Consider the following 18048-nt stretch of genomic DNA (forward strand, 5'->3'; position numbering starts at 1 on the left):
AGAGAGTTCTTCTCTTGCTTTGTTTAGCCCAGGTTTCTGGGGTCTCACCACCCTGTCCACCTGCAAAGTCAGCTCCTCCTCTGTGCAGGGAGTGGGGTAACCACAGGAGACAAAATGCAATCAGCGCTCCCTCCAGGGAGGTGGCTGTGGTCATTTGCATCTCAGCATTGCTTCTGGAAAGGAACTTCTCATTGTATGGAGTCGGGGAGGGTTATCACTCTTTCCAGGAGCAAAACCTCCCATTGCCCCCTTCATCCTCTTCCCAATGGGTGAGTCCCTCCTCTTCCCCTTTTGCCCAATGGGAAGTCCCTCCAGTGGTCTAACTTCCAGCTCTCTAGCTGCAACATCATCCTCTAGCGCTCCATCCCCGCCCCTTCTGCCCTCCCTTCTACTCCAAGTCTTCTCATCCCCGGAACGATGTCCTACTTCGCTTGTCCTTGCCTCCGCCGCCGCCGGGAACGGACACGGAGAAGGCAGCCGATCCCGTGACCGTCCCGAGCCCCCCACGGTCCCGGCCAAGGGGCGGGGGCGGCCCGGGGGAAGGGCGGGGCAGGGGGGAAGAAAAGGGGTTTTGTGTGTCGCCCGGCCGTCCTGCGGCCCGGCCTGTCCCCGCGCCGCGCAGTCCCGCCGCAGTCTCGGCCGCAGCTGCAGGACCGAGCCGCGGCCCCCGACCCCCGGAGGAGCCGCCCCTGCCGGAGGCACCAGCCCAGACGCCGGTCCCGGAGGTGAGTGCCGCGTTCCGGCCGCGGAGGGGGCGAGGGCAGCCGCCCCGGCCGCCCCAGGCGCCCCAGCCCGCGCGCCCCGGCCCGCGCACCCCAGCCCGCGCGCCCGCTTCCGACCTTGCCCTGGCCAAGGCGGTGGGGTCAGCCCTTACTTGGACGGCCCGCAGACCCGCAGGGAGGGCTCTGGGAACGGCTGGATTCCCAACTCTGTCGCTTACTTGCTGTGTGACCTTGGACAAGTTGGTTAACCTCGCGGGTCACAAGGAAAACCCGAATATTTTTCTCTTGGTTGAGGGTGTTCTTGGGAGACACTTAGTAGGAGGCCTGGCTGGGGCGGAGGGGGGACGGTGAGGGGGAAGAGGTACTAAAGGAACTGTTAGGCGGTCCAGGGCACTGCCAGATAGAAGGGAGCACCCCCCCCCCCAGGGCTCCACCCCTCTCCTCCCTTCAGACTAGCTCTGCCCCTGAGGGGCTGACCGGAGCAAGCCCCAGTACAATCATGCATCCCTTAGATTCCAGAAAATACCAGTCCGATCAGGGGACCAGGGCTCCCAGCACACCCCGTCCTCTCTCTGGCAGTACAGTGCCTGTACCTTGGCTATGTACCTTGAAAACTCCCCATCATGCCCATGGCAGAACCAATGCTGAAAGATCTACAACAACTCAGCTGCGATGTTCTGAGAGTATAACTAGTTGTGCTTCCAATAAATAGGACTATTTATGTGGCTGCAATTACTTCTGCAGGCACCAAGGCCTCGCTGGTATTGTGTAGGTTCCTGTCCTTCACACAGCCACTAAGGGGATAATAGCCAAGCTCTGGCCTCCCGGGTCGCCCTGTGGAACCAGCCTAGAGCTGAGCTCAGGTCCTGCGGAACAGCAATGGGCTGCCAGCCGGTGGGCCTTCCCCCCGGAGGTGGGGGGTGGTAGGTGCATGTGGGCAGGTGTCCTGCATACACACACAGCCTGGTCTTGATTCACTGTGAATTGGATCTGAGAAGGCTGTGAGGAGCCAGGTGCCAGTAGTTCACATCTACAATCCTCGTTACTCACTAGGGAGTCTGAGATTGGAGGATCCAGGTTCAAAGCCAGCCAGGACAGGAAAGTCAGTGAGATTCTTATCTCCTGTTAACCACCAAAAATAGGGAAATGGAACTATGGCTCAAATAGTAAAGCACCCAGTCCCTGAGTTCAAGCCCCAGTTCTGGCATTTAAAAAAAAAAAAAAAGGAGAAGGAGACAGACATCTGTGGCCAACTGGAACCATGAAGTAACCAGACGAAAGTTCCTGAAGAGCTACAAAAACTTAAGCCAGGTACCAGTGGCTCACACCTGTAATCCTAGCTACTAAGAAGGCTGAGAGCTGAGGATCACGGTTCAAAGCCAGTTGTAGCAGGAAAGTGTGTGAAACTATGATCTCCTGTTAACGAAAAAGCCAAAACTAGAGCTGTGGCTCAGAGAGGTAGAACATTAGCCTTGAGCACAAAAGCTCAGGGAGAGCTCCCAGGGTCTGAGTTCAAGCCTCAGGCCAGGGACAATAAAAAAAAGGAGGGACTGGGAAGGTGGCTCAGTGGTAGAGCACTTGCCTTGCATGCATGAGGCCTTGGGTTCGATTCCTCAGCACCACATAAGCAAAAAGAAAAAAAAAAAGGAACGTATGACAAGGGCAGAGGTCCAGAGGCAGGAGTAGGAAACAGAACTGGAAAGAGGGATGGGTGTGTCCTGCTTGAAGGGAGGGAGGACGGGCAGAGAGGGCTAGAGGTGGCTGGGGCGAGAGATGAGGACTGGAGCTCTGGCCTCCTATCTGTGCCACATGGTTTTCCTCAGAACTCCTACTGCAACTGAGGCCCCAGCGTAACTGTGCGGAGGGAAGACAGAGCTCCCTGAGGACAGGACAAGCGTCTGGTCAGTGACTTCCACTTGAGAGGTGAGGGGGTGCTGTCTCCTTTCCAGGGTACCTAGGTCCTCTTCCTTCATTGCCCTGCTGTCAGAACTAAGGCAAAAGGAATGGTCCAGAGTGTTGGCCCCAGAGTGGCTCCAACTATATGGGTTTCTGGGCCACCTGTCAGGGCTGGGGCCTGGCCTGTGAGCAGCTTCAGCACCAAGGCCCAGGAAGGGCCCAGGAAGGCCCTTTGCAGGCCCTGGCCCAGCACAGATGCTTTGGCAAACAAGTCCCCAGCTTTGGGTGGACACTGGCTGCTCCAAAGGTCCCCACTCTGGCCCAGATGACAGTACCCTCCAGGCCTGTGCAGCACCCTCTGACTTGGCCCCATCAACAGCTCCTCCTCACAAAGAAAACAACCCTGAGCATCTGGCCCCAGCCCTCCTCCCCAATTTTGACTTGCCATGGAGATTACCATAGTGAAGGACTGGGGAGCCTCGGCAGGAAAGAGCTGGGAGAAGAAGGAACTTTCCACTGGTTTAGGCTCAGGAAAGAGGGGATTGTATAAAGGCACCACATGAGTGGGTAGAGAAGATGGAGGTTAAACAATGGGCCCGGGGTCTCTGGAGACATGAGTGGGTAGAGAAGATGGAGGTTAAACAATGGGCCCGGGGTCTCTGGAGAGGGTAGCTAATGGGCATATGCCTAATCTAAGGAAGTCTTTCTGGAAGTCTAACCATCTCTCCTGCTGCATCATCAACCTGTTTTATAGCAGATTTAGGTTCCCATAATTGAGTAATTCCAGCCTGTCCTTAAAGATAATGTTAGACATTATCTCTGCAGCTTTCCTTCTTGAGGGGGCTGGGATCCCAGGGTTGGCCCTGTCCCTCTCTGAGCATCATTGTCCCTCTATGTTTTCACTACCTCCCTTGTGAGACTATAAGCACTTTGAGATCTTCAGAAAAATATTCTGGGTTCTAGAGTTCCTGATGCCAGAGGCAGGGAGGGGTGAGCCTTCTTATTCTCAACCCTCCTCACTCCACCCCCAGCCCAGGGCTTTTACAAAAGGTGGACTGGGGGGAAGGGACAGGCTGGATGGAGGCCAGACTGGCAGAGACAGGGGCTTTGTCCCAGCTGGTTTCTGAGCCAGGAGATCCGGTGGGAAAGCCCGTGCCAGGCAGAAAAGAACTGCTGGGAGGAAGAAGGGAGGGGGGTGGAGGATGCTGGGGCATAAGAGGAGAGCTTCCTTATAAGGAATGGTGGGGAGGAGGTAGAGGAGGGAATGGGCTGGAGAGAGTTTGTGCATTGCCTGGGTGCAGTCTAGGAGGCCCTCCTGGAGGAGGCCAGGTAGGTTGTAGGGAATTTGATGGCCAGGAGACAAGGATTAGAAACAGTGGCAACAAGCTTCTGGGTCTAGGAGATGTGTGGACCCATGTAGGTGTGGCCAGAAGCCAGCAGAAGTCCATCCTGAAGGCTAACCTCATCTTTCCTCAAGTCTCTCCAGCAACATGGCCCCACTGCTTCTGCCCCTACTGATGATCCTGGCCCTAACCCAGGTCCCTGCAGCCTTAGTTGGTGTCCTGGAAGGGGACAGCTCAGGTAAGCAGGCCCCCGTCCCGCATTCCCCAGCACTATGGCAGAGTGGTCTCTCTCCTTCCACCTGAACCAACTGCTTCCAGTCGTAGGCAACCCAAGGAAGGAGAAAAAAATGAGAGGCCTATCAGGAAAGTCTGGGCTGGGCCCTCAGGAACAAGTGTTGGACCTAGGGCTGGGGAGCAGCATGAGGTACAAGGCTAAGGGCCTCTGGGCTGGAGGATGGGGGTCCTCTTGGAGTTCAGATGACTGGAGCTGGGGGCAGAACGGAGTGGAACTGGGCAAAGCCCAGAGACACAAGAAAACTTAATGGACAGCGCTGGGGAACACAGCCGCCTTGGTTGGCGGATGCTACGGTGCAGACCCTGGTGTAGTCTGGGGAGACCAGTCCTGAAGACAATTGGATGGGGCACGAAGGATCCAAAAAGCATTGACTGCGAGAGCCCTGGTGGGGCGGCCCGGGTGCTGGGAGTGGAGCTTGAACTACAGGGTGGGCGTGGTCCTGGGGGCGGGGCTTTTGGACCGGGGGCGGTCCCGGGGGCGGGGCTCGGGACCGCGGGGCGGGGCTCGGGACCGCGGGGCGGGCCCAGGTGCGGAGGGCGGGGCTTGGGACCACAGGGCGGCACCCGAGGTCCACTAAGTGGCAGCCGGCCCCGCCCCGCCCTCCCACAGAGGACCGAGCCTTCCGAGTGCGCTCGGCAGGCCCCGAGCCCCTGCGCGGTGTGCTGGGCGGCGCCCTCACCATCCCGTGCCACGTCCACTACCTGCGGCCGCCATCCAGCCGCCGAGCCGCGCCGGGCTCTCCGCGGGTCAAGTGGACCTTCCTGTCCGGAGGCCGGGAGGCGGAGGTGCTGGTGGCGCGGGGCCTGCGCGTCAAGGTGAACGAGGCCTACCGGTTCCGTGTGGCGCTGCCGGCCTACCCCGCGTCGCTCACTGACGTCTCGCTGGTGCTGAGTGAGCTGCGGCCCAACGACTCGGGCATCTACCGCTGCGAGGTGCAGCACGGCATCGACGACAGCAGCGATGCTGTGGAGGTCAAGGTCAAAGGTGAGAGGCCCGGAGAGGAGGAAGGGAGAGATGGGGGGGGGGTGTGGACTATCCCGGAAGCCCACAGTCCGGTGGGGGAAACAGACTTTGACCCTGGAAAGCACAGACTGAGCTGGAACTTCAGGTGGAACAAAATCTACCCAGTCTCATAACTTAAGCCCCTCGTGTTGTACAATGAGTACCATTTGGACTTGACCTTTGTGTACAGGGGAGTGACAAGGAGGTGAGGGGAATGGGTAACCGAGCTCAGGAGACCTCTCTGCCCCTCAGGGGTCGTCTTTCTCTACCGGGAGGGCTCTGCCCGCTATGCATTCTCCTTTGCTGGGGCCCAGGAAGCCTGTACTCGAATCGGAGCTCGCATCGCCACACCTGAGCAGCTGTACGCTGCCTACCTTGGAGGCTATGAGCAGTGTGATGCTGGCTGGCTGTCCGACCAGACTGTGAGGTGGGCTGGAGCTGTGAACCAGGGGCTTCTGCTTGTCTCTGCTGAAGTGGTTATGCCAAGGGCCACCTGCTGCCTACGGCTGGGCACACGGGGCTCCTTACTTCTGGGAGGAAGTTGGTCTAAGGAGGATGGGTGAAGACCTACCTGGGGGTCTTTCCCTGCAGAGCTGGGATGCCCGCCAGCCTATCAGCCCACTGACTGCACTAAGGGCAGTGGGATCTGTAGGGTCCATATGAGATAGCACCCCCCGGGAGGCACTGTACTGTATCTCCTCCCTCCTCAGATATCCCATCCAGACCCCACGAGAGGCCTGTTATGGTGACATGGATGGCTACCCTGGAGTCCGGAACTATGGAGTGGTGGACCCCGATGACCTCTATGATGTCTACTGTTATGCAGAAGACCTAAATGGTGATTTTGGTTAAGTTCCTTTTCTAGCATTGCCCTTTGGTCCTTCTGGGGGCCTCTCCTAGGCCTCATTGTTTCTTGTTTGTTTAAAGGGGCAAGCAGGAGTAAGGAGATAATCTGTACCCATTTTTCCAAACTCTATCACAGAGGCAAGTTCATGAGCAAAGCCTCACCTGTGATAGGAGACTGAGTTGTAACTGTTCTGTTACCTACTGTTCAGTCCCTGCATGCCTCTGCAGCCTCAGGAAGCTGGGCCAGGTTCCCTTGATCGGTAATGGACATCTCCAGGTTATTCCCAGACTTTGATTCTATCAGTCTGAGTCCATATCAATAAGGAGACTGAGCCTGGAGAAGCTTGCCCATGGTCCTATGGATGCTTCAGGTGGAAGGGCTACCAACTTCCTGGTAAGCCAGCTTCTCTTCCCCACCCAGGAGAACTGTTCCTAGGTGCCCCTCCAGACAAGCTAACATTGGAAGAGGCACGGGCCTACTGCCGGGAGCGGGGAGCAGAGATTGCTACTACAGGCCAGCTGTATGCAGCCTGGGATGATGGCCTGGATCGCTGCAGCCCGGGCTGGCTGGCTGATGGCAGTGTGCGCTACCCCATTGTCACACCCAGCCAGCGCTGTGGTGGGGGCCTGCCTGGTGTCAAGACCCTCTTCCTCTTTCCTAACCAGACGGGCTTCCCCAACAAGCACAGCCGCTTCAACGTCTACTGCTTCAGAGGTGAGACAGACCTGGAGGGAGGACAAGAGCCCTCAAAGTCCTGCCCCAGTTCTGACCAGTTTCTCTTTGTCATTCAGGATTCTTAATTCTAGGCACGTCCCCTGGCTTAGTCTGAGTTGTATGGGCTCAGGGAGTGGTCTTATGCTTGTCCCATCCAGTTTCAAAACTGCATCTCCTTATTGGGCTGTTAAGTACCCATTTCCTGCAGCTTATTGAAAGAGCAGAGATGACTGACATTCTCTGCATCCAATGAACAATCTGCTCAAGTTCTCCTAATTAAGCAAATGCCCCTAATGACTTTCAGGAGAGTTTTCAGATCCCACAGCTTAAAGGTGTCAGACTTCTAACCACCAAATACTGCTGGAAACGTGCAGTTCCCCCATAGGGAACGGAACTTCAAAGACAGCTGGGTGCAGATTAGGAGCCAAGCACTTTCTCCTGAAGGAAGTGGCTGGAGGAACTAAGATGGAGTTGGGAAGGAAGGGAGGAGAGAATGACTACAATGGGAGGAGGTGAAGGACTAAGGCAGCACAGAGACAGGATTGCTGGTCTTGTATGCAGCAAGGCTCACTAGAGCAGGTGATGATGATGGTCCTGTCCTACCTAGCTGGGCACAGATAGCTCTCAGGGCCTTTCCCGGCCCAATTCCTCATTTGCTTTATTAGCTTTCTGCTCTCAGTTCCCTTCCCCAAAGGACAACATAACTTAGCTTAAACCTCTGAGTATGTGAAAGGAGTGGGTCCCCAAGGAGATGACCTTTCCTTTTCCCTGTTCCTCAATTATGAGACCTTCAGGGGTGACCAGAATGTTCTTTCTGCACTTTGCTCTTCAGCTGTGCTGTAGGGATGGTGTTTATTTATCCCCTTCCATTTCAAGAGTCCTGGGGTGACTGGGATCCCTGGTACCTTGATCCAAGCCCAAGATACAAAGGTGCTGAGGCTACTCAATCCATGTTTCTGCTCACATCATCTCCAGGGACTAGCTTTCACCTGAGCCCTTCCTGACCCTTCCAAAGTGGTGTCCCAAAACTCTTCTTTCTAGGTCTGCTTAATTATTTTCTTGTAACATTATACAGCAAGTTTGCTCTCTTTATCTATAATACAAACTGCTTGGAGGGCAGGAAGTTAGAGATTCTGCATTATATTTTCAGGGCCCAGAAGAATGCTTGGCATTATTTTTGTAGGTACGTGATTAATGCTTGAGGAATGAGTGGCAAAGTTCTGGGGTGCCTCCGAAACCCTGATAGGTACACTGTAGGGAAGCCGTGAAAGAACTAAGAGAATTCCAGCATTACTGACAGTCTAACCCACAGCCCTCACATACAGGCCACGGGCTGGGAGGGCCCAGCTTCCATCAACACTTTCCTCCTGCCACAGACTCTGCTCACCCCTCTACCATACCTGAGACCTCCAACCCAGCCTCTGATGGTCTAGAGGCCATTGTCACAGTGACAGAGACCCTGGAGGAATTGCAGCTGCCTCAGGAAACCATGGAGAGTGAGTCCCGTGGGGCCATCTACTCCATTCCCATCATGGAGGATGGAGGAGGTGGGAGCTCCACCCCAGAAGACCCAGCGGAGGCCCCAAAGACCCTCCTAGGTAACTCACATCCCTCACTCTAGAGAAGTCGCCACCTGAGAGAAGGCAGGGGCAGAAGGGGCAAGCCCACTAGGATGTTGGGGTCATAGCTGTCATGTCTCCCCTGTCCTTAGTAGCTCAGTGGGACAGGACATGACTTCTGTCCCTCTCCCAAACTTTGTCATTTTAGAAAATTCTCGCGCCCCCCCCCCAATTTCCTAGGGCTGGAAAAGCTTAGACTAAGGAGCTGTTCCCTGACAGGGTTCATGGACTGTGGGAAGAAGAGATATCCCTTTTTTGGCTCTTCCTCTACCTTACTTACCCAAAAGAGACTAGCATGGTAACAGACTAAGACTGTTCCTGAGCTTTTATGCTCAATGCTCAAATGCTCTACCACTTGAATCACACCTCCACTTCCAGCTCTTTGGTACCTAATTGTAAATAAGAGTCTCACATGGGCTGGGAATGTGGCTTAGTCGTAGAGTGCTTGCTCAGCCTGTATGAAACCCTGGTTTTGATTCCTCAGTACCACATAAACAGAAAAAGCCAGAAGTAATTCTGTGGCTTGAGTGGTAGAGTGCTAGCCTTGAGGGAAAAAAGTCTCACATGCTGGGCGCCAGTGGCTCACATCTGTAATCCCAGCTACTCGGGAGGCAGAGATCTGAGGATGAAAGTTCAAAGCCAGCCTGGACAAAAAGTCTGTGAGATTCTTATCTTCAATTGACTACTCAGAAAAAGCTGGAAATGGCTCAAATGGCAGAGTGCTAACCTGGAACAAAAGCCTTAAGACCAGCAGGAAAAAATGTCTCACAGACTTTCCTGCCCCAGTTGGCTTTGAACTATGATCCTCAGAGGTTAGCCTCCTGAGTAACTAGAACTACAAGCATTGACTACAGAGGCCACCCTACCCTTCTCTTCTTTCTATCCCCTGGAGGGTGCTGTCCCTGGTGCTGAACTGTTTGTGCTTTACCTAGAATTTGAAACCCAATCCATTGTGCCACCCACGGGGTCTTCAGAAGAGGAAAGCAAAGTATTAGAGGAAGAAGAGAGCTATAAGGATGAAGAAGAGATAGAGGAAGAGGACAAAGAGGTGGAGGATGAGGACTTGTGGGCATGGCCCAGTGAGCTCAGCAGACCTCTCCCCACTGACATGGACATGGAGGAATCGCTCTCCCAGGCATCCCCACCGGCAAGGGCTGTCCTGCAGCCCGGTGCATCACCACCTCCTAGTGGAGAACCAAAAACTGCCAGGCCTCCAAGGGTCCATGGACCACTTACTGAGACTCTGCCTACTCCAAAGGAGGGGAGCTTAGCATCCCCACCACCTTCCACTCCAGTTGGGGCAAGAGAGCTGGGAGAGGAAGCTGGGGGCCCTGATCTATCTGGGGTCCTTCGAGGAGAGAGTGAGGAGACAGGGAGCTCGGAGGATACCCCTTCCCTGCTTCCAGCTACAAGGGCCCCTGAGGGTACCAGAGAATTGGAGGTCCCCTTGGAAGAGAATTCCGGAAGAACTGTCCCAGCAGGGACCTCAGTGCTGGCCCAGCCAGTGCTGCCCACTGACAGCGCCAGCCGAGGCGGAGTGGCTGTGGCCCCCTCATCAGGTAACTCTGCTCAAGGCTCAGTCTTCCTCTTCATCCTCCTTTTCTTCCCCCTGCAGCTGTGGATCACCTGACCTATTGGCCTTTAATCCATCATCATCCCCAGACTCAACTCTCCTTTTGCCTTCATTTTCTTACCTGTCTCTACCCGGGGGGGGGGTCCTCCAGTGTTGGATACCCCACCTATGACTTCCATCTAGCTTTCTGATTGCTCACCCTGTGACCCTCCAGCTCCGCTGCCCTCACTGATGACCCTGCTGCCCTCAGGACCTCACTTCTCATAGAGATGACCACATTTGCACTAGTCCACAGGGCACCCTTATACTTCTGCTAGGTGCCCTTGTCACCTGTTGTACTCATCGGGACCAAGCCCATCTCCTAATCCTCTACCCTCCATGCCATTACTCCAGCCTCTTATCTCAGGGAAGCCTGGGAGACCATCCGTACCCCCTCAGCCTCTGGGGTCCAGGACAGTCCTCACCCCATAGAGCCTTAAGCCACTACTTCTGTGAAGTATTTTTTTTTCCAACTGTTTCATGGAAAACAAGCCTTGGAAATAAATCTCTATTAAACTGCTTTGTAACCAACCTTTGATACCCTGTCTCCATTTCCAGCTGTCTGCCCTTCTCATTCCATGGGTCTGTGTCATGGGCAGCTGGCTACTCTGTCTCCATGACTCCTCCTTCCTTCTTTTTCTCTTACTACCTCTCTTCTTTTTCATATTCAGCCAACACTTTTCCTGTCAGAGTAGTCTTAACAGCCCCAAAAGTCCCCGGGCTCTCCTTGTCGGGCTGGTGTACACTCTCCCTCTGACTGAAGCAGTCTCTGATTTGCCCATCTGTGGAAGCCTGGGAGTTTATACTCCCTCCTTCCTCATGGGGAGAAACCCATGCAATCTCGGGTGTGTGGTGTGCATTTATATTTGGTTTTGAGCCATTTGGAGTCTTCTGTATGAAGTAGTGACTATATGGTCTCTGTATGGAGCCAGGTCCCTGGCATCCAGACAACCTAGCCCTTCCCCTCCTCTCAGCATGAGGACAATACCTAACTCTCTCTTACTGCCCCCAGCACCCTATCTCCTCCACTAACCCCTGCACTAATGACCATATCCACTCCCATGAGGAATGGTTTCAGGCTCTTCAACCCAAAGGATCTGTTTCTAATTCTGGAGAAGACAAAAATGGCAGTGGGGGGAGGAGGGAAGCTTCTGGGGTCTGAGACAAGCCCTACCTACTCATGGAAGGTTAAGATTCCCAGCGGAGGCCTCTGGAAAATGGTAGGGTTCTCCCCTAGATGGTCCAGGTGGGCTATCTCCCAGGCCTTGGGGTTCATGCTGCATAGGATAGGAGCATCCTGGTCTCTGCAATGTTGTGGTCCACCTGGAGGAGGAACCAGAGGTTTCCTGTCCACTGTGCAAACAGAAGGAAGAGGAAAGCTTTCTGGCTATATAGCAGTTGTCCAGAAGAGAGTGAGGGAGGAAGTCAAGAAATCCCTCAGAACAGTCCTTAGCCTACACCGGAATCAGGTCCTACAGTCACAGCTAGGGGCGGGAACTTTTCCTGGGTGAGGGAGGAATCAAGGATGAAGTTGAAAAGTCTGTGTCACCAAGCTTGGAGGGCTGTACTGGAAGGAGAGGGGAACTGACAGGAGCAGCAGGAAAGTGTGAGGAATGAAATGGGCTCAGAATGCCTACCCTTAGTTGGAGGGAGCTGGTGCTTAATTAGCGAAATGGAATGCCTGGGGTGGGGAGTAGTATAACCAGGTGGAAGGAACTATAGGCAGGAGAGGAAAGATTGATTCCTTTTGCCCAAAACAGCCAGGTCATCCCAGCATTCCAGCTTTTCTACCACCCCCACCCCTAGCCAAGACAGAGTGATGCATTATGGGTCTTGGCCTCAGCTGCTGAGGGTAGATGGTGGATCTGAAAGATTCTGGGCCCCCCACCTCTGGCCATATGGTTGAGGGCACTGACCTGCACTGTTGATCTAGGAAACTATTTCCCCCAGGTCATCTGAACTGGAAAGCAGTGGCAACTCACAGCCCCTTCAGCTTTCAGGCACAGCTGACAACAGTCACCACCTACCCCAGGGTCCTGAGAGAAGGTCAAAAAGCAGACGGCCTAGCAGATGGGGCCAGATTCAGACCATAGACTGCAGGCCTTTAGGGTAGTGTGGTAAACTAAGAGGGCTATGTGGAGGAGAGGGAGCTAGAAAGGAAGAGTGAGATGATTCGGGGTGGTAAACTAGAGGAAGCCCACAACAGAGGCAAGGAGAAGAGAGGGTGAGAGGAAAAGAAGATGCAAACGTGTAAAAGCTGAGGCAGGGGAGCAGATACAGGGCAAAGAGTGAGAAAGCAAACTATATCTCCACTAACAACTTCTGGGCTAACTGACTCAGCTCAGTGGACAGCACCAGAAATGGTTAGCATCACCTAGTCCATCAGGTTCTAGGAGCAGTAGAGGAATGCTATGGTGATTTTCCTAGCCCACCTAGACTGCACAGAACTGGCACAAAGATTACGGCCTACTGGGAGAAAAAAGTGATGTCAGTGTAACATGGAAGAACCAGGTCTCATGACACCTTGTGTCTTTCCCCTTAGTGAGGTTAGGTGAGGATTTCCCTGGCCTCTTCCTCTCTGTCCCTATTGGACTGGCACACACTGGTTAGCATGACAGTGGCTTGTGCACAGATGAGCCAATGAGTAACTGTAGAATGATGGAAGGAAAGAACTCTGGGCTGGGCTAGGTTGTATCCAGTGGTAGGCTCTAGGGAGAACTATTAACTCCCAGGACAGTGAGTCCAGGACTAGGGTAACCTCTAGACTCACCCCTTTGAGGGTTCAGGCTACAGATCTGTGGTCCACTCTCCACCTCACTTCTCTCCCCCCCCCAGGTGACTGTGTCCCCAACCCCTGCCACAATGGTGGCACATGCTTGGAGGAGGAGGAGGAGGGGGTCCGCTGCCTATGTTTGCCTGGCTATGGGGGGGACCTGTGCGATGTTGGTGAGTGTGTTGAGGGGCATGGGTTAAGGAGGGAAAGACCTGCAACCCGGTCCCTGCTCCCGATATATTAGATCTGGAAGGAGAGGGAGGTCACTGGTTTGGGCTTTGTCACAAATGAATCCCTACTTCAGGCAAGTTGCACAAGTTCTCTGTGTCCTACCCTGAATGTCCTGGGCTGTTAAGGGACCAAAATTGCCTCTTAAAACTGAGCACACTCCAGGCATCCGGCAGGCAATCGTGATGTTTTTCCCTGCCTCTGAGAAGCCAGGAGGGCACAGTTCTCCTCTAGGATGGAGGATTACAGAGATCCAGACCTGAACTCCAACTCACCGTGGTCCCTGCCGCTAAAGAAGGCACTATGGGCCCTGTCCCAGGCCCTGCCAACCTCCTCCTGCCCCCCCAACACCTTAGTCCCGCCCCTTGCTCCCAGGCCCCTCCCCTCCCCGTGGCCCCGCCCAGGCTCCATCTGCGATGGAGTGGAAGGAGAGGGACGTGTCCCTTCCCAGGAGCCCAGGCTCCTCGGGTTCCCAGGCTCTCTGCCTAAGATGCCTGCCCTTGTGTGTGCCAGGCCTCCACTTCTGCAGCCCCGGCTGGGATGCCTTTCAGGGCTCCTGCTACAAGCACTTTTCTACCCGAAGGAGCTGGGAGGAGGCCGAGACTCAGTGCCGGATGTACGGCGCGCACCTGGCCAGCATCAGCACACCGGAGGAACAGAACTTCATCAACAGTGGGCTGGGTCCCTGCACACTCCCTCCCGCGCTAGTGACGCCCCTTCCTTGCTAATTCGTGCACTCGTTACTCCATTCATTCATGCATTCGTGCACTCTCTTTCCTTTCTCTCTCTCCACGCTAAGGTGGTAGGGTTTCAGGGAAGGGACCGGTTGGGATCGCAGGAAATGAATTGCACCTGCATCAGCCAGAGGCTTTCACTCACTTCTCTGATTCTCCCCGCTTCATCTGATTAACTCAACACCGTTCTTAAAAGTGTTTGCTCATTTCCCCGTTCCCCTTTTCCTAGCTAGAGTGTTATTTTTCTTTTTCCACCCCAAACCTCTGCGTTCCATCAGGCTCATGTGCCGAAGTAGAGGTTGAGGATACAGCTTAAGTGGTAGAGGGCTTGCCTAGGATGCTTGAGGTCCAGGGTTCAACTCTTAGCAACACACACACACACACACACACACACACACACACACACACACACACACACACACCCTCCCTACACACAGAGGGAGGCTTAGCTTTTGGATTTGGGACCCTGTGGCCACCTACACACCACCAGGTGACACAGTGGCTGCCCTCTGCTGGCAGCTTCGCTCACTGCACTCCTTCCCCCGCCCCACCCCCCTTCTTCCCCAGATCAATACCGGGAGTACCAGTGGATTGGGCTCAATGACAGGACCATCGAGGGAGACTTCCTGTGGTCAGATGGTGTCCCGCTGGTGAGAAGCCTCAGCTTCCCTCAGGCCATTTAGTTCACTTTCTCAAAACACTCTGCCTTACTCCTGCTTCCTTCCCTTCTTTTTCTGGCCACCTTCCCTTCTCGTGCCTTTTACCTTTTATACCCTGCACACTCCTTCCTTTCTCTTCTCTCTGGCTCCCATTATCCCTCTCCCCAAACCTCTGGATGTCCCCTAGACCCCTAGCTTTCCCTCTCCTTGGTGTCCTACCAGCCCTCCCCACGTCCTTTAAGCCCATTCCTTAGGGCTCCTCAACACCTACCTTGCCCTCCCCCCACCCCACCTTAGCTCTATGAGAACTGGAATCCTGGGCAGCCTGACAGCTACTTCCTGTCTGGAGAGAACTGCGTGGTCATGGTGTGGCATGACCAAGGACAATGGAGTGACGTGCCTTGCAACTACCACCTGTCCTACACCTGCAAGATGGGGCTGGGTGAGGGTGGGCAGGGGAAGGGAGGGATGGGAAGGGAAGAAGAGTCTGTAGATTGATGTTTATAGAAGCTACCCAGAGGAGTGTGTTCTAGACCCCGGGACAGCTAACAGATTGCAAGGGTCCACTCAGAATCCTTGTCTTTTTTTAATTTTTTTTATTTTTTCTGGTCTTGGGGCTTGAACTCTGGGTACTGTCCCTCAGCTATTCAGCTCAAGATTAGAACACTACCACTTGAGCCACAGCACCACTTCTGACTTTTTCTGCTTATGTGGTGCTGTATGCAAGACAGGCACTCTACCACTGAGCCACCTTCTCAGCCCAGGAATCCTTGTCTTTTATGTCATCTTGTGGCCATTCTTCGTCTCTCCATTAAGATTCTGGGAACTGTTATCCACGCATCCAGACTTCCAGCTCCTAACCACGTCCCCCATCCCTGCAGTATCCTGTGGGCCTCCACCAGAGCTGCCCCTGGCTCAAGTGTTCGGCCGCCCGAGGCTACGCTACGAGGTGGACACTGTGCTTCGATATCGGTGCCAGGAAGGACTAGCTCAGCGCAATCTTCCACTGATCCGCTGCCAGGAGAATGGACTTTGGGAGCCCCCTCAAATCTCCTGTGTGCCCCGAAGGCCTGTGAGTACCGGGAGATAGGTGGGGGTCACTAGCTAATAGAAGCCCTGGGCGCCAATCCAGCTCTGCCTCTCACCAGCTGTGTGAGTTTGGAGTAATCACCACCCCTCTCTGGAACAGAGAAGAAGGTAGGCTACGATGCCCTTCTGTGTTGAGGTCTGGGAACATGTAACTCACTCTAGGCTCTGAAGGGCTAAATCAGGTCAAGCATTTTGGGGTTGGAGGTATGGGAGAGCAAGCTCCAGCCTATGAGCAAAAGCATCAGGCACTGAGTTCGAGTTCTGATTTCAGACAAGTAAAAAGAACAAATATTTTAATAAAGACAGGGGTTGAAGAGCAAAAAGACCAGAGGATGGACTCTGAGAAAAACAGGAAGAGGTGCCCAGGGTAGAGTGAGAGTGTGTGTTTTCTTCCCCAGGCTCGAGCTGTGCACCTAGTGAAGAAACCAGGAGGATATCAGTGGAGGCAACTGGGACACCAAAAGACACTGCTGCCACCTCCTTCTGGTCCCTAAGGGCAAGGTCTCCAACTCTGATGTTCCCAGTACCGCCCTCTCCCTTCAACTGTCCCTCACCCTAAGTGCATTTCCCACCACAGGGAATGTCAACATGAGAGGGGTGGAGCTGGACTCCAGACAACAGTGCCTGAGGGGCTTCTGGGAAACACCCAGGTGGCTCTGCCCATCCCGGGCCCCCTCTTCCCTACCTAGGCTTCGGGCTTTCCCTCAGGGCAATAGCTAAATCCATAAGTGCCTCAATTGCCCTCCATGCCATCCATCCATCCATCCAGTGTCTCTACTTCTCTAGGGAGCACTGGTGTTTACAGGATCATGTGCTAGTAAAAAACAGAAATAAAGTTGTGTTTGGGCCCAAACAAATTTGGAGAATGTATGTGTGTGTGAGAGAGAGAGAGAGAGAGAGAGAGACAGACAGACAGACAGACAGACAGACAGACAGACAGACAGACAGACAGACAGAGACAGAGAGAGCTCACAGGATGTATATCTAATATCTCTATTAGCTTCCAAAGGTCAGAGAAGTTCCCAAGATGTCAGTAGATAGAGCTGTGCTTGGCAGAGAACAGCCTAATAAGTACTCTGGGAAGGAAGGAACTCCCAGAGGTGGGGACAGCATCAGTGTGTAGCATCTGGATATTTGGAAAGCAATGTGGTGCCCAAGAGTCAGGCCCAGGGCTGGGAAGGTGGCTCAGTGGTAGAGCACTTGCCTTGCATGCATGAGGCCCTAGGTTCGATTCCTCAGCACCACATAAACAAAAAGAAAAAAGCCGGAAGTGGCACTGTGGCTCAAGTGGTAGAGTGCTTGCCTTGGGCTGAAGAGCTGAGGGACAGCGCCCAGGCCCAGAGTTCAGGCTCCACAACCAGACCCCCCCCCCCAAAAAAAAGAGTCAAGCCCAATTACAGTTCAGTTTGGGGAATGAGAGGCAGGGGGCGGGGTACTTTGGTGTTCCAGTTCTGAACTTTTTTTTTTAACTTTAACTTTTTTTTTTTGGTCGGTTGTGGAGCTTGAACCAGTTCTAAACTTCTAAGGGGTCCTCCGGGAGAGAGATTGTTGAGGGTAAAAGGAGGACTCTGGGGGCCCTGCACAGATCTAAGGTCTGCATGGCCGGAAGGCATATGTCAAATACGCTGGAAGTAGAGAAACAAGGTAAGGGCAGAGAGAAGTCCCCAGCCCTGTGGTGGGCTGGACCCCAGGCAAGAACCTGTGGGTCTCACAGGCTATGGCCAGCAGAGGACGCAGCGGACACAGGCACGTGGCTCCGAGAGGACCCTGTGCACGTGTGTGGGAGAATAGGAATGCAGCCCCAGGAGGCCACCAGGGGGCGCCGTGGCCTCTCTGTCACATCTAGGGTGGGGACGCTGGGTAGTTAAGGGGGGGGAGGATAAGACTTCCGGCCAGGCTGAGCTGGGCAGGGAGGGGGGAGCTGTGAGTCAGCGGAGGTTAGAGGATGAGGTCATTCAGAACTGAGAGAAAATGACTGTGCATGTGTGTGTGTGTGTGTGTGTGTGTGTGTGTGTGTGTGTGTGTGTGTGTGTGTGTGTGTGTGTGTGTGTGTGTGTGTGTGCGCGCACGCATGCATATGCGCTTTTCTGTGGACAGCATGGTGCACAGAACTGTAAAGTGTATCAGGTTGTGGTCTGTTCCCCCTTGGGGCTGGGGGGAGTCTTTGCTGCAGACCCTCCCTAGCCTCACAGTCTCTCACACACATACATATGTACATACTGCCACATGTACACTCTTGCTTGTGCTCAGCTATACTGTTTGTCCACACAGACAATTCTTACTCCTTTTTTTTTTTTTTTTCCTGAAAGCTAAAAAAACCTGGGGAAACCAAGAAGCAAGGCAATAGATCCAGAGATTCAGAAACCTGGGCAATAAAGAGCTGGAGAGACAACAAGGCAGGACTGACAGGAACAGGTTTGCAACAGGTGCCATGGAAGAGCTGGGCCGCTCCCCGACCATCCCTGCCCAGGAGTCCCCTCCCATATCTAACCCCAAACAGTTGATCTCTGAGATT

At 54.2% G+C, this 18048-nt stretch overlaps 1 protein-coding gene across 4 annotated transcripts; it reads left to right on the plus strand.

Annotated features, from left to right (window-relative positions):
- The first annotated feature begins 360 nt into the window (after positions 1 to 360).
- Bcan (brevican) lies at positions 361 to 16384 on the plus strand. 4 transcript variants are annotated; one of them, XM_069990198.1, is made up of 15 exons: positions 363 to 725; positions 2546 to 2645; positions 4039 to 4199; positions 4866 to 5240; positions 5511 to 5685; positions 5969 to 6096; positions 6526 to 6819; positions 8145 to 8413; positions 9367 to 9997; positions 12886 to 12996; positions 13565 to 13723; positions 14353 to 14435; positions 14742 to 14886; positions 15326 to 15516; positions 15932 to 16384. In XM_069990198.1, exons 3-15 carry the CDS (start codon positions 4109 to 4111, stop codon positions 16025 to 16027), a joined length of 2748 nt encoding a protein of 915 aa, XP_069846299.1. In that variant the 5' UTR covers positions 363 to 725; positions 2546 to 2645; positions 4039 to 4108; the 3' UTR covers positions 16028 to 16384. The 4 variants fall into 4 exon arrangements, with proteins under 4 accessions (XP_069846301.1, XP_069846299.1, XP_069846298.1 ...); XM_069990197.1 differs by having other exon boundaries at positions 4096 to 4199; XM_069990199.1 differs by having other exon boundaries at positions 364 to 725; positions 4096 to 4199; positions 8196 to 8413.
- Positions 16385 to 18048: the final 1664 nt, after the last annotated feature.

Source organism: Dipodomys merriami, unplaced genomic scaffold (genome assembly GCF_024711535.1).
Source record: "Dipodomys merriami isolate MVZ:Mamm:240054 unplaced genomic scaffold, mDipMer1.0.p SCAF_392, whole genome shotgun sequence".
Taxonomy (NCBI): domain Eukaryota; kingdom Metazoa; phylum Chordata; class Mammalia; order Rodentia; family Heteromyidae; genus Dipodomys; species Dipodomys merriami.

Coding starts and splice junctions, on each gene's coding strand:
- Bcan (XM_069990198.1), top strand. CDS start 4,109: ATGGCCCCACTGCTTCTGCCCCTACTGATGATCCTGGCCCTAACCCAG. Junction 6,820..8,144: donor CAACGTCTACTGCTTCAGAG/GTGAGACAGACC, acceptor CCTCACATACAG/GCCACGGGCTGGGAGGGCCC. Junction 8,414..9,366: donor CGGAGGCCCCAAAGACCCTC/CTAGGTAACTCA, acceptor TTTGTGCTTTAC/CTAGAATTTGAAACCCAATC.